The 13,875-nt window shown below is 42.2% G+C and overlaps 1 protein-coding gene across 3 annotated transcripts in view; it reads right to left on the bottom strand.

Moving 5' to 3' along the window:
- Positions 1–392: 392 nt before the first annotated feature.
- LOC118774217 (carbohydrate-responsive element-binding protein) overlaps positions 393–13,875 on the bottom strand; it is a 28,199-nt gene continuing 14,716 nt past the window's right edge. Inside the window, exons 8-17 of one of the 3 annotated variants that reach the window (XM_036523391.1) lie at positions 10,367–10,506; positions 9,516–10,158; positions 8,789–8,862; positions 8,190–8,457; positions 7,387–7,496; positions 6,321–6,440; positions 5,316–5,443; positions 5,001–5,124; positions 4,325–4,454; positions 393–1,466 (exon numbers count right to left, since the gene is read on the bottom strand). In XM_036523391.1, the coding sequence (XP_036379284.1) occupies positions 1,345–1,466; positions 4,325–4,454; positions 5,001–5,124; positions 5,316–5,443; positions 6,321–6,440; positions 7,387–7,496; positions 8,190–8,457; positions 8,789–8,862; positions 9,516–10,158; positions 10,367–10,506 (1,859 nt within the window). In that variant the 3' untranslated portion in view covers positions 393–1,344. The remainder of the gene's footprint in view (positions 1,467–4,324; positions 4,455–5,000; positions 5,125–5,315; positions 5,444–6,320; positions 6,441–7,386; positions 7,497–8,189; positions 8,458–8,788; positions 8,863–9,515; positions 10,159–10,366; positions 10,507–13,875) is intronic. The other 2 variants (XM_036523393.1, XM_036523392.1) reach the window with 2 other exon arrangements.

Below are 13,875 nucleotides of genomic sequence, written 5' to 3'. Positions count from 1 at the left end.
CAAATCTCAAATGCCAAAAAGTGTCCTCAAAAAGGTACACAGAGCCTAAACTGCAGCTAATCCCATACTAAAACACAACAAGAGTCACTGTAGTTACACCAGTGTATTCTGGATTCTGTTTTTTTTTTTTCTTTCTTGTGCGCAGTGGATAAAGGTCTGCAGTGCTCAGGTCATAACATACAAACTGTATATAGACAGAGTAATGCAATAATAGGAATGAACATACATTTAAAAAAAATAATTGTGATTGAAGCTCAAAATCACTTTAATAAAATGTTCAAAAATTTACAATTCAAATAAAAACTCAAATTTCATGATAAAATTTCAAATAATGACAAAAAAGTATTTATTTGTGAAAACATTCAAAATAAAAAAACATAATTTTTGTGCTGTTTTCCAGGTGTGTAACATTGTATATTATCATTATTATGTCAGAACTGTGAATAATACTAATTTATCCAGCTCAAGCAATGTTCAAATAGTAATTCATACTGTGATTTTTCTTCTGAGAAAATGTTTAGAATTTGGGACAATACCCTGAAACTCCTATCTAAAATAAACAGCATTGATTACAAAAATGTTTTTACAAGGATATTTAATAGATAATTAAACTCTAACTTCACATATCAATGTATCAGTTTTGCACTTCCATATATGCATTTTAGTAATAAGCTGAGGTACACATTCATTCACAGAGTTAAATACCTTTCTGTTAAAATTAAGTGTTACTCTGCCAGTAAAACAGAGGACAACAATACCACATATAATAACAGTATACTGTCTGTTGATAAATCTCTTTCATTACTCCTGTAGGATCTATTCCTTTCTTGTACATTCATAGGATGGGTTGTAAAATTGTCTATTTAAACACACACAGGGTAGGGTTCCATCAGTTCAGGAGCATTCCTTTAACAATGGGAGATAGCCGTTTGGAATGTTGGGGAGTATGTTTTTCAGCTGGGAGGACCTGCGGAAGATGAAATTACCTGTGGCCAGCTTCTTCCAGCAGCCATCAGCCAGTCTCAAAGGTCTCAGTGGTGAGCTGTGTACTTGCAGCTGTGCGTTATCAAAGCCACTGTATCAGCACTAATCAAGGGGTCGCACTCTTTGCGCTTCACTATGAAAGCTCATTCCCAGCTTTGTTGAACCCGAAGCTCCATCACCGCAACTTCTTCCAGTCCAGTCACTGAACTGATGACTGGAACCCCTCAGCCATGCAGTGCACGCGGGTCCCCTCGTGACAGACAGACTCTGATGATGCAAAATATGAAGGCCACCGACACGAGCAGCCCGACGGCGGCGTCTGCCAGGGGGGCCCCGCGGTCCACACGAAAGGCACGTTTGCTAGGAATAACCGTGAGAGGGGTGGGTCTGGGTGACGGCCCGCGTGGCCTGCTCGGGGACGAGGCTGGGGTCAGTCAAGATGGAGGTGGAGGTGCTGAGGAGGCGGAGTGAACTGAGGACAGCTGGGAACAAAGATGGAGAAAAGAGGAGAGGACCTGAAACACCCCAAGCAGAGACATCAGGAGGAGCACAGCCATGCCCCCTGACTCACTGGCTGGGTATCAGAGGTCAGGTTAAATAGATTTTTGTCTTCAAACACTCAAGCACACTGCTGTATACATACAAGGGCAAACTGGTCAGTCCTGACACTGGATCTGCTTTTTCTTAGTTTTTTAAGGTGACCAATTCAGGAGCAGAATCTACATGAGGAAAAGTATCAGCACAGCTACAGGTGTTCAGGAAAGATATTCCTGGAAGCTGCAGGAAAGCACCGCAATATTGAATGTTCCACAGCAAATCTGAGAGTATTTACCTTAATTCCTAGTCAGTCTAAATTGACACAACTTCACAAAATACGTGATCGTCATTCTATTAATTTACAGAGTAAATCTGACACTATTTAGTGTTGAGATTTGGCTGTGGTTATGAGAGAAAAGCAAGCAGACTGCACATCTCCCAGTTCTCTTAAAATATCTAATACTAATGCTACTTCAACTGGTAAGACAGAATTTATGTTGCATCTAACACTGATTCTTTTCCATTGACTTATCATTCATGAAGATTTTTTATTTCACCTTATTTTACAATCCACCATCAGCAGCTGCAGCTTCTCCTTCCAGTGTGTGGTTGGAAAAGGTGGAAGGAATTGCAGAACTACTATATGCATCATCATTTTTTTTGCAATACATAAAACCACATAAACTGAAGGAAATTTTATCTTTTGTGCACGTGTTGGCACTATGCAAGCGATCACACTTACAAAGCAGTCTTATCCAAGCTACCCCAACAGAGTAACAGCCATTCTATAATGAATTTATGCCCTTTCTGGGCCTCATGGCACATGAGGATGTTGCAACAATGAGGCTGAATGACACTGCAAGTTTAAACCGAGTTACATCATCACACCTAAAAAACCGTTACACCACGATACCAGTTGAGATGGCTTGAAAAACTGTAACCATATGAATAGGCAAATAAATTCATGCCAATGTGAACATTAACACTTTTTTGTGTAGTCTTACATTAGCAGCCTATAATGTTTTGACCTAAATCTTTTGACATTTAACTACTGTAGTTAGCAGATCACAAAAAAACATTAATTCACACAGAATATTACCTCATTACTTAATTGAAAACATACCATAATACTTAATTACTTCATCATAGAATAATACCCTACAGGTATGGCATTTGCCTGTAAGGTATTCTTCTTCTTATTCTTCTTCTTCTCATTATTATTATCATTTTTACACTTCATCTGCAACAGTGATGGCAATGGCTCTTTGAAATTTCTTATCAAATTTTACAGCAAAGGAGAGAAGTCATAAAACAGCTCCTGGAAGCAGTAAGTATTCTTAGGAAATGTCTGCAATTACCTTTAATTGCCTGAATTGCACAACAGTCCCTATGTGGTACAAATTCATTTTGAATTAATTCAGCCCTTTCATGTTACATAAATGGTTGCAAGAATACAGGTCTATCAACTGATCTATCTATGCATGTATCTACTGTATCTACCTGTCTGTCTTTTGTCTGTCTGTACTTTTTAGTTAGGAATTCTCTGCGGTTTTTCACCATTTTCTCCCATTCTCCCCATTTTGAATGCTCAATTGTGTAATAAATCAGTCGCTCCATTGCTGCAACCCCCACTGCCAATCCAGGAGGGCTCATCTGAAACACATGTTCTATTTCCTCACGGCAGCCTCCAAGCCAAGCCAATGTAGGCATGCATCGAGGAAGACACTATATATATATTGCTCAGCAGGGGTTGATGATGAGCAATGGGACGGTCAAACTCCTGGTCGAGATTCCCCATCCCAACATGATTGATGGTACGAAGCCAATTTGTTCCACCGCTGTGGCTGTTGCTGTTGGCTGATGGCACAGCTGGGATCAAACCCAGGCCGTAGGGCTCAGCCTTGCGCCCGAAACGTCAAGTGTTTTTACTGACTGAGCCACTCGAGAGCTTTTGTTTTATTCAGCAGTTGGACGGCACTTTACCGCATTATGTGCGTTATCCCTATATCCGCATGTAACCCCTTGTCACGCATCCAATTATAAAGCCATAAATGTGCTAAACGGTTGATTCCAACATGACAGGCAATATTAATCCTCATATGATGTCAAGAAGAAAAACTAGTACATGATTCTTCCAAAATTTGTCCAAATAATTTGACATTGCTAATGCTACGAGATAGCAAAATGGAGAAAATACATTCACAAAAGTAATTTTAGTCTTGATTTTCAGAAAGTTAGTCATCTGATAATCCCAAACTCTTAAATTGTAGAGTTGTTTCTCTGGTAAACAGCAGAGGGCAGCATGACTCTACCTTGGGAGTCTCTGGGAAGGATTTTAGGCAGTTCAAATAGCACTCTTTGAGGTGAGGGTTTAATCAATGATTGACAGTTAAAAATCAATCCCTCCTTCCTACCCCCTCACTAGCTGAGTGCTGAGCTCAAATCCTATAGTAATGTACTGACGTTCAAGATACAGAGGTGAACTTCGCTCGAAGTCATGCAGCACATTTGTAAAAGTGTTTTTGTTCAGTATCACAGCTGTGTCAGACTTCTGACTCCATTTCTGCCTGCTTGGCGTCAGCGCTGTCTCCCTCACTCTCATCCTGTACGCCAGCAGACTCAGCATGGCATCTACAGAGGCCTGCCTGGAAACAGCTAACCCTTCCAGCAAGTAAGCGGTGGAATTGGTGTGAATGTGCTCTAACCTGAGTGGCACTTCATAACAATCTAGAAGCAAGTGGTGGTTTGTCTCCCCCATATCCACCTCATTGCTAGCGTTGCGGCTGTTTATGGCGGCACTCACTGGGCCTCAGAGCTGGGAGCGAACAGTGCTGGTCCAGCCAGGACAGAGTGGTGCGGCATAGGTCCTCCAGGCTGGCCGTGGACACCATCCCATTGTAGGACTCAAACAGGGGCTCGATGATGATGCTGAACTGCAGGCTGCATTAAGGAGCACAGTCAGACAAACTATGGCATTTCATACAAGACTGGCTCTATGCCTAAAAGTCCCAAATGCCTGTGACAGTCAGTAAGGCTATCAGTAAGCATCACTCTGAATTTCCACCCTCTCTAACTACAGGAAGGCAGCCTCTCTTTCAGAACTGGACCTCATTGCATCACACACGTCACTAGCCCTCATTTCCTTCAGTAATACTTCAAAACAAAAATGATAACTGTTCATTTTAAAATGAAATTTGATGCTCACAGTAAATATTGCATTTGTTTTTGACAGGATATCAACTTTCTCCTGATTGCTTTCATCTCATTAGCTCTTCTTGCAGGAACCGTGTTGTCCTTTTGAACTCTCATCAATAAAACTTTATCTGATTATTTTCCAGTGCACAACAAATATTAATGAGGAGCTGAGTTTGTAGAAATACATGCTTCAAAGTCACAGACACCATTAAGCTCCAGCCAGCTTCCCCTGCGCGGTTCTTTCCTAAACCTCCGAAAAACAGGAAGGACAGCGAGAAGGATACGATCCAGAATTTCCAGTTCTGCAGCGTCTGCGCTCGGACGTAGTCCCGGAACATCTCTCTCATGTGGTCGAAACGCTGGCGTGTGATTGGCACCCCCGTGGCAGGGAGTTGCTGCTGGCACATGCTGCACAAGGAAAATAGCCACACAGTTCAAAGCCCACATCATGACCTCATTCTTCAGTGGGACAGGGTTAGCTGTCCAGGCTGTTTCTCATGCCAGCTCCCACACGTATGACATAGTAAGGATTGCCGCCGTGTCTTTTTTAAAGCAGGGCCATGTGTTGTCACAGGTTCACAGGACTGGGTGAGACTCACTTGATGGCGGAGTTGAGGCCTACGATCTCCTCCCGCAGCCGCTGGGCCTCTTCGTGCAGCTGGGCCCGCTCCTGCTGCATCTTGCTGATGTACTCAGCTGTCTTCTGCAGAGTGGTGGCCTTACTGATCTGTCGGGCAGGCAGCAGAGACACAGTCAAGGGAAAGATTGGGAGCGGCACCCAGGACAGTACCAACAGCCCCTTTTTATCTGTCATTATAAGTCCTGCCCTTTCACTTACATTACACATTCATTTTTGTTTTGGATGTCACTGATACATCATTTTTTATGAAAGCTTATTCTTTTGCCTGGGTCTTTCTCTGACTTTATTTGAAAACAAGATTCAGTGTCAATCATAATGTCCCAACACTCTGGCAGACAGATGTAGGATTTGTGTGTTACCCACTTGTGTGAAGAGTACAGAATAGGAAAAAGGACCTCTGCATTTAGAATATGTGGTGTAAACGGGTAAGTGATGCATGACAGAAGAATATCTAAGTTATGAGGACATAAGTTATAAGACTGCATAATGTGCATAACTGCCTGGATATTAGCTAAAGAAGAGTTATAAATGTACAAGTGGAAAGAAAGCAAGACACCTGTCACTGAAAAAACTGATCGGGAGCCTGTGCAACCTCTCAAACCAACATTTGACTTGGAGACCTGTAAATTGATAGGATTCTGGAGAGCAGTGGCGTAAACATCTGTCACAAGTTTAACCATAACCCATGCACACCTAGCTATTTTCGAGACCAGAAACCAATTTTGTGTCGAAGCCACAATGAAGAAACCTTCACACAGAAGCGGACAATTTGTTTTTGCTCCTTGGTGGAACAACATTGTCTTTTTGATAATTGCACATACTTCTCTACAGCTTACGTTCGGCCGTAAACACGCTTAAAAGAAAAAAAAAACAGTTCGGCAAGGAAGAGAAAACGTAACATTTTAACTAAAAGCAATAACAGAGACTTCCTTTTACCTGTGCGAAGCCTCTTTTGGAAGCTTACCTTGATGCTGGGCTGTGAGCTCAGTGTCGTTACCAGACTGTGCAGTGTGTCAAAGCCCAGCTTGATATTGAAACGTCTTTTCTGCTCTGCTGAGATGTGAGTTATTCTTCTGGTCTCAGTCTGAAAGAACATGAACTTAAGGATTTGGGTGCAAAGTGCTCTTCTCATATATGTCAACAAGACAAGCTTAAAAAAGCACATATGGTCTCTCTATGTGAGAGAAAAATTCAGGGAAAGTATTAAGAGACATCTAGCTCAATGATGTCCCAGGCTTTCATTTTTAATTTTTAAAAATGTTTTGATCTGATTTGACTTTTAATTAATCTTCTGCACTAAATGGTCAATTACATATAGAACTAACATATCTATAAGGGAAACTTCCTATTCCTTTGAAAGATAAGGAGAAGGTCCTTTTGGATCAGTGCCAAATTAAAGCTTATCAACTCAGCACTGAGAATGAATGGTATTCTGAAAGATTTTCTCTGTTTTGACATATGTTTTGAAAAAAAAAAAAGCCCATAATTAGAATACCATCAAAATAACCAAATAATAACACAAAAATCCTCATATAAAATTTGGAGGGGCTCGCTACGGCCCGGGTTCGATCCCAGCCGTGTCACTAGCCGACAATGACCGGGAGCTCACAGGCGGAACACATTGGCTTCGTTCCGCTGGGGATAGGGGTGAGTACGTCTGCAGGGTCCCATTAGTTACAGCGACCCCTGCTCGTTGATCAGGCACCTGTGGTCCACGTGCCAAAGCTGCATATGAAATGCCTTCCTCCGACTCATCTCTGCGCTAGCTTAGCTTGTGGGCCGCAGTGCGAAAAGAAGCAGAAGCTGAGGACGGCACGTGCTTGTCCACGCTCTCCCGGATTGAGAGTGGGGGTTGTGCAATGGGACCGAACATCGATGACAAATTGGGCATTCCAAAAATTCGAGGAATTGTCCATTCCAAATTGGGGAGGAAATGGAGAAAAAAAAATTTGGAGGGGCTATCGTTTTTTCCAGAACATCCCTAAAATAAATTATTTTTTAGGTCACTCTAGGAGGTGGAGCAAGTTGACCTTGGTTGGCTCCATCTTGGCTGGCCCAGGGAAGGAGTGTGGTGACTGTGGGTTGGAATTCTTCTCTATGGGATTTGTTGGGGATATCTGGTCAGAGTTTCCTGGGAAACCTGTTAGGAAAAGCAGGGGTAAAGTCAAGTCTTCCCATAACACAAATACTGTTTACACATTATGCTTGTCGGCTTGATGATAGGAATTACAGGCTCATACTAGTGGCCTACAAAACTCCAAAACAAGCCTTCATTTTCTATTCACGTCTGCAATGACATTGGTAGAAAGGCCACATCTGGAAAATCAGATATTTACTATGAAACTGAAATGTTATAAATGAAAGAAACATTTCTAATTTCACACCAACCATAGTGAACAGCAACCTCAGAAGCAAGATAAGAATGTGAGTAAAAACACATTTCAAAAAGTAACTGTGATCAGAGAACAGGTCTCTGTATTTGTATGTAATAGAAAGTTACATATTTTGAACTACAATAAAAGCAAGCATCCTGTGCAACCCTCAGTTGTCCAGGTGGTTACATTACATTACTGGCATTTAGCACATGCCCTTATCCAGCACGACTTACATAGGCCATAGTTTTTTACATTTTATCCACTTAGACAGCTGGATATTTAATGAGGCAGTTCTGGGTTAAGTGACTTGCCCAAGGGAACAACAGCAGTGCCCCAGCAGGGAACAGGACCAACAACCTAATGGTTACAAGTCCTGCTCCTTACCACTATGCTACACTGCCACCCTTTGTTGAATTGCTGCTAAGTTGGTTCTGTGTACAATTGCTCTGAATTAGGACCTATTAAACTGGGTTGGTCACCGCTGTAGATCTGGATTGGAGAAAGCTTCTCCGTCTTGGGGACAAGGAGGGGGGTGCACACAGGCAGGGATCCCTGCATTAGCAGGGCAGACACAGCAGAGCCATGTGAAGAGCCAGCGAGGGGCCCTATGGGGGGCGCAAGAGCAGTTTGGCAGTGCAGTGGTGTTAGCAGTGGGATTCCGGGGTTTCGGGAAGTGGTATGCTGCCTCTGCGCTGAGGACCCACCAACATTCATGCTGCAGCTCTGCTGTGAAAGAGACAACGTATGTGCTTTATTCTGGAGCCTTCAGTGACTGCTTATTATCACATGAAACCCATAACCAAACAGAAATTTTTGGTGAGTAACATCTAATCTACAGGATCATCTTGGCATGTTTGTTTGACATATTGTCCAGGTGCATTCAAATTTGGAAGTATTTAAGTATATTTTAAATGCCTCTTAATTACACTGAGGTCAAAGAGAGTATAGATGTATAAGATACTGTATTGTCAATGGTAGACCTCCGCTTTTGAAACTGTAAATTACATTTGCAACGACATCTCTAAGCATGGAGATGTGAAAATGGAAAGAGACTTACTGGAGAATTGGGAGAGATTGAACGGTGACCCTTTCCTTCAGCTAATGTAGGATCAAATGCTGGTGCTGGTTTACCTACAAAAATAAAAAGTAGGACTGCTTTTAGCTCAGCAGAAAGACAGTGTCCTGCTTGTGAGTCAAAAATGTGAGTTTCAGTTCAAGGTTGTGCTGTCAGCCTGAAGTTGCTCAGCTTTTAAAACTCCTCTTGGTTTTCTTTTTCTTTTTTTTTTTTTGCAGAACTATCATTATGCAAGCAGTGAGTGCTGCTTTGGGCCAATTCTGACATTTAAGACCAAACAGCATAAAAATAACTACCCCTGTTTGAAATGTTAATTTTTAAAAGCACATCATTTTTATATATTTATTTACTTATTTTACTCACAAAATAACTCAGACATATATTCCTTTTTATATGCAGGTATTATTCTGCATCCCGAATGTAACCTAGCATCTTCAAAAATAAATGAAATGCTTTCTGCTCTTTTTGTAAACCTCTTTTCCCTTGTTCTTCTTTTCTTGTCGAAGCATCACATGAAAGCATATGCAATAATTAACATGCACCTACAGTTGTCTTCAAATGAAGTATGAACAATAAAAACAGGCAAAAAAAAAAATTAACATGGACTTTAAAACATTAAACTGTACAGGGCAATGCAAGCAAACTGTGATTAAAGATTAACCGCAAAGCCCACATCTAAGGGCCGAGGATGGAAAAAAGGTCTACGCACGTTCCTGTGTGCCTGTGGAAAGCAGCTTAGCTAAGCAGCTGGTCTGTAGAGGGGAAGTAGGAGAGGCTGAGGTGACCGTCTTGACCCCAGATGTCTTCTGCTTGTACTTTCCTCTGCCGCCCACATCCGTGGGCTGAGGTGCGGGGAAGCCGTGGTGCACGCTGTGCGGGGCCAGGGTGGTCTGGCCACTGGGCAGGGGTGGGTACCCCGCTGGCACGCAGGGGGGCGGAGGGTACATCTCTGGGGCGGGGTAGCTGTGCGCCTGGGGGTCGTTGATCATGGAGCCCGTGTGAGTGATGACGGTGGACGTCGCGGGCGAGTTGTACCTGTACTTGTGGCAGGGAGCAGGATACAAGAAGGGAGTGTCCTCCAGGACAGGGGGTATGTTTGTAGAGGCCATGGTGGTGGTGTTTGTGTAAGGCTGCTGTCCGTACGGTACCGCTCCAGCGACCAGGCTGGCAGCCTGGTATTCATCATGTGGGCCGTAGTCCAACTGTCCTTTGTATTTAGGCTCAGAGGTGATACTGCTGGGGTTGAAGGCCATGTCTGAGGTCAAAGGCTGCCTGTGATAGCCTGGGTCTGGCAGGGCCTCGGACGCGGACGGCTGAGACATTCTACCGCTGCTGTCGGCAGGAAGGTCACCCTGCAAAACGCCCACCAGTAAACACCAATACCATACACATCAATTATGGCCTTAAGACAAGCGCTGCTTTCAAAATCGTACTTAAATCAAATTTCTGGGTTTGTTGCTGTTCTAGGTAAACGAAAAAAGACACTCATAGAAAAAAGCACAAACAATGAGGTCTCTTGGTCACTGTTTGCACACATGGTGATTTACGGAGCTAACAGACCTGTGTCAGTTGACTGTCGGGATGCAGCAGAGGCCCGGCAGACACTGTGGAGAAGGCACTCCCAGACACGCTTCCGAAATACCCAAACTCTGCATAACCTGCCTGGTCTACAGGCTGACCGCGGTGGCTCATAAAAATGTCTGCAAGCACAAGCACAATACAGCAAATTCCATAAATTTCCATTTTCAAAACGTTTTTGACTTGTTTCAGAACTACCAATTAGATATACCAAATTAAACTGTAAACCTTAATCAGAAAAAGCCCTGCATCCTCTTTAAATCAGGACAAAATAAGGACATATGGTTAGAAACATGTATGAATCTATGATAAAAGAAATAACAACTCTCTTTTGCTAGATTGATTATATCTTACTTTCAGGATACCACACAAGGAAAATGAAATCTTCATGCATCACATCTGATGAGACAGACCTGTAGATCGTTATGTTTCATACCAGTATTACTCTGCAAATTAGGCCATTAGATATGTAATGTGTGGATTTTATGTATGTAAATGTGAAAAACTGACTGTTCTTCACGGAAATCATATAAGATATCTTGAAAAGAGTATGTTAATTGTTACTTTGTTCTGGTTTGAATCTATTCTGGCATCCAGCAAAATGAGTTGACAATAAAGAGTAAAATGTTCTTTCTTGTAACACAATCAAAAATCATGTTTACGTATTCAGTGTTTGTTTCTTAAAAAGCCATTCTAAATTTCTTAAAAATTCAAAAGAAATTCAATTTATTGTTTAGTTCAAAAATCAAGATGAAATAAGTTATGCGTGAATATACTGAATAGACCTGTTACACAGGAAAAAACAGACTGGAGAGTTATCTTTCCCACAGTGCATGAGTGTCTCCACCTATAACTGGCACAGAAGATGACAACATTCTCAACGTGGCATGACCATGTTGCAAAGATTCACTGGCACCCAGACTATCTATTAGCTCAGCCAAATCATGTGCTGCGATGCAGTGTGTCATTTGGTAGCCTTGGATAACACAATATGGAAAAAGATTTTTGTCCATGTTCCCATCCTTAGCCTCATTTCACACTAGTACTGTTATCTCCATATACAAATACAAATAGAATTTGGTGCTTTGAGAGTATATCTTAACTAAAAGAACACATTATATCTCAAAGTTCTCTCTAGCCTGCTCATAATTATACATCAAAATTGCATACTTGATAAGTGTAAAATTTAATGGTATTCAGTAATGAAACCCAAAAGTGAAAACTGAAATTCAATATCTGTTGACACCATTCTGAGAGTAATATCAAATATCCATATGTTTTTCGCATTTCAAAACACTGAATTTCCCACAGCAAAGCATCTGGAATATCCTACTTTCCCTGTGGAGTGCATTCCTGCTAACAACAGTCAATGAAAGATCATTTCATTTGTAGAAAGCAAACATTAATGAAAAAAATCCCAAATGACACAAAAGTCAAAGTTCAAACACCCAATGGCATGGGCACAAACAACAGACAGAGCAGTTAAAACGAAAAAAAAGCTTACCAACAAGACCATACAGAAAGCGACACATACTATTTCCAGGTATTCACTAAGACTACTATCTCCATCATCATGTAACCCAAAAAACTGAGAGTGCTGGGTGTCACAGGCACAGCTAGATCCTCTATTTGTGAATGGACTGCTGGATTAAAAATACGACCAACATGACTCGGAAAAGCAGCAGACCCTCCCCTTGTGACAGACTCGGACAGCTGATTGCCACCATCCTGCCAAGGGAATGAATATCAATGGGCTTCCATGCACAGAAACAATGTACTTGCTTTTGACAGTCTGACTTAACCACAAATACATGGAAAGGTGGCTGTAAAAATGAATGATGCCTTGTTCATGCTGCCCTTCTCCAGCTACGTCAATCTCTCATGTCCACAAAAGGTTCCTGCCACAATATGGTGTGCCTTTTCCTATGAGACAGCGAAAATGCCGCAGCAGGAACATTATGGCAGGAAATGTTTGATGCCTTACATATTAGCAAGGTGCTAAAGGAGCTAAATAAGTTGAAAGGAAAACATTGTTTAGGACATAAGAAATTGCTTTAGGTGGTAGTGAGTCAGGTGATCAGGTGAGCGCGGAAGAGCTGTGTCTTCAGATGTTTCTTAAATATAGTGAGGGATTCGGCAGAACGGATGAAGTGTGGAAGGTTATTCCACCATCGGGGGACTACAGTAGAGAAAGTTGTGGATAGTGACTTTGCTGCGATGTGACGGGATCACCAGACACCATTCGGTAACAGAGCGTAGTAGACGGAAGGGAACATATGCTTGTAGTACAGCATTCAGGTCTGTAGGTGCAGCTTTGCCGCTTATTCTGAACGCAAGCAACAAGGCCTTGTGCCAGATGTGGGCAGCTACAGGGAGCCAGCGGAGCGGGACAAAGAGGGGTGTAACATGGGTATGTGTATGTATGTATGTATGTATGTATGTATGTGTGTGTGTATGTATGTATGTATGTATGTACATGTATGATGTATGAACTTTTATTTTTAAACACAAAGACTTTTCATGTCTCGATATTTACAGTCGTGTTGCATCAGTTACGAATTTTGCCTTGATGATGTGTCTGCTTTCATGAAGTAGGCCACAGCTGACAGTGAGAGACACTGAGAATGAGGAAGAGAGTGATCACAGTGCTCAGGAAAACAGAGCAGCTGTTTCTTGTCAGGCCTGTAGTGAGGCACATTTCCAACCCGAATCGCACAGTCCATCCCTCGAGTCAGCTCATCGCAAGTTCAACCCGTTTTTAGGGTCTTGATATCCAAGGAGAGAGGTCAGCGATAAAGGGGAAAGGTCAGAGGCAGAGCCGTCACAACTGCTCTGTATGCATGGCAGACTCAGTGCAGATGGTGTCTCTCTTCCCGGTCCAGCCCTGCCCCAAACAAGAGATCCCGAGACTCGAGCTGAGGGGTAGACATATTCACTTCCACTTCCACATTCAGCCGTGCTCAACCCAAGCACTGACCTCTCTCTCACCCCACTCAGGGACAGAGAGCAGGAACGGCCTTAGTGTCACAGAAGACATGGGCAGGCCAAACAGCTCTGATTCTCAATAAATAAATATCTTATATTAACACCGTAAGTCTCCCTCTCTACCTGTTCAGGAAAAAAAAATTGTACTATACCTCCATGCAAGTAATTTTCCTAATTTAAATAAATAACCAGCTATGAGATATTATGCAAATTCAACATAGAGTAAGACGTTTCTTGAGCAAACAAGAACTCATAAAAGACAATGAGCCACTTTCATCACTGTCAACACCTGAATCATACCGCTGAGCCAATAATTCATTATGCTACTGTTGTAACACAAACACAAAACTCCCCATCAGATTTTTGCAATGAAGATAGTGTTGGTTCACATTAGTACAGGACAAAGCACAGATCTGGTAATAAATCATTTCATACATGATAATTGTTCCTTCCACTCCCTCAGCATGGCACAAATGAGAGGAACCAATAAACCAAATTATGCATTA

This window comes from Megalops cyprinoides, chromosome 3 (assembly GCF_013368585.1).
Source record: "Megalops cyprinoides isolate fMegCyp1 chromosome 3, fMegCyp1.pri, whole genome shotgun sequence".
Lineage (NCBI taxonomy): Eukaryota > Metazoa > Chordata > Actinopteri > Elopiformes > Megalopidae > Megalops > Megalops cyprinoides.
The sequence above is the reverse complement of the archived record's forward strand: the minus strand, read 5'-3'. Positions and strand labels throughout refer to the sequence as shown.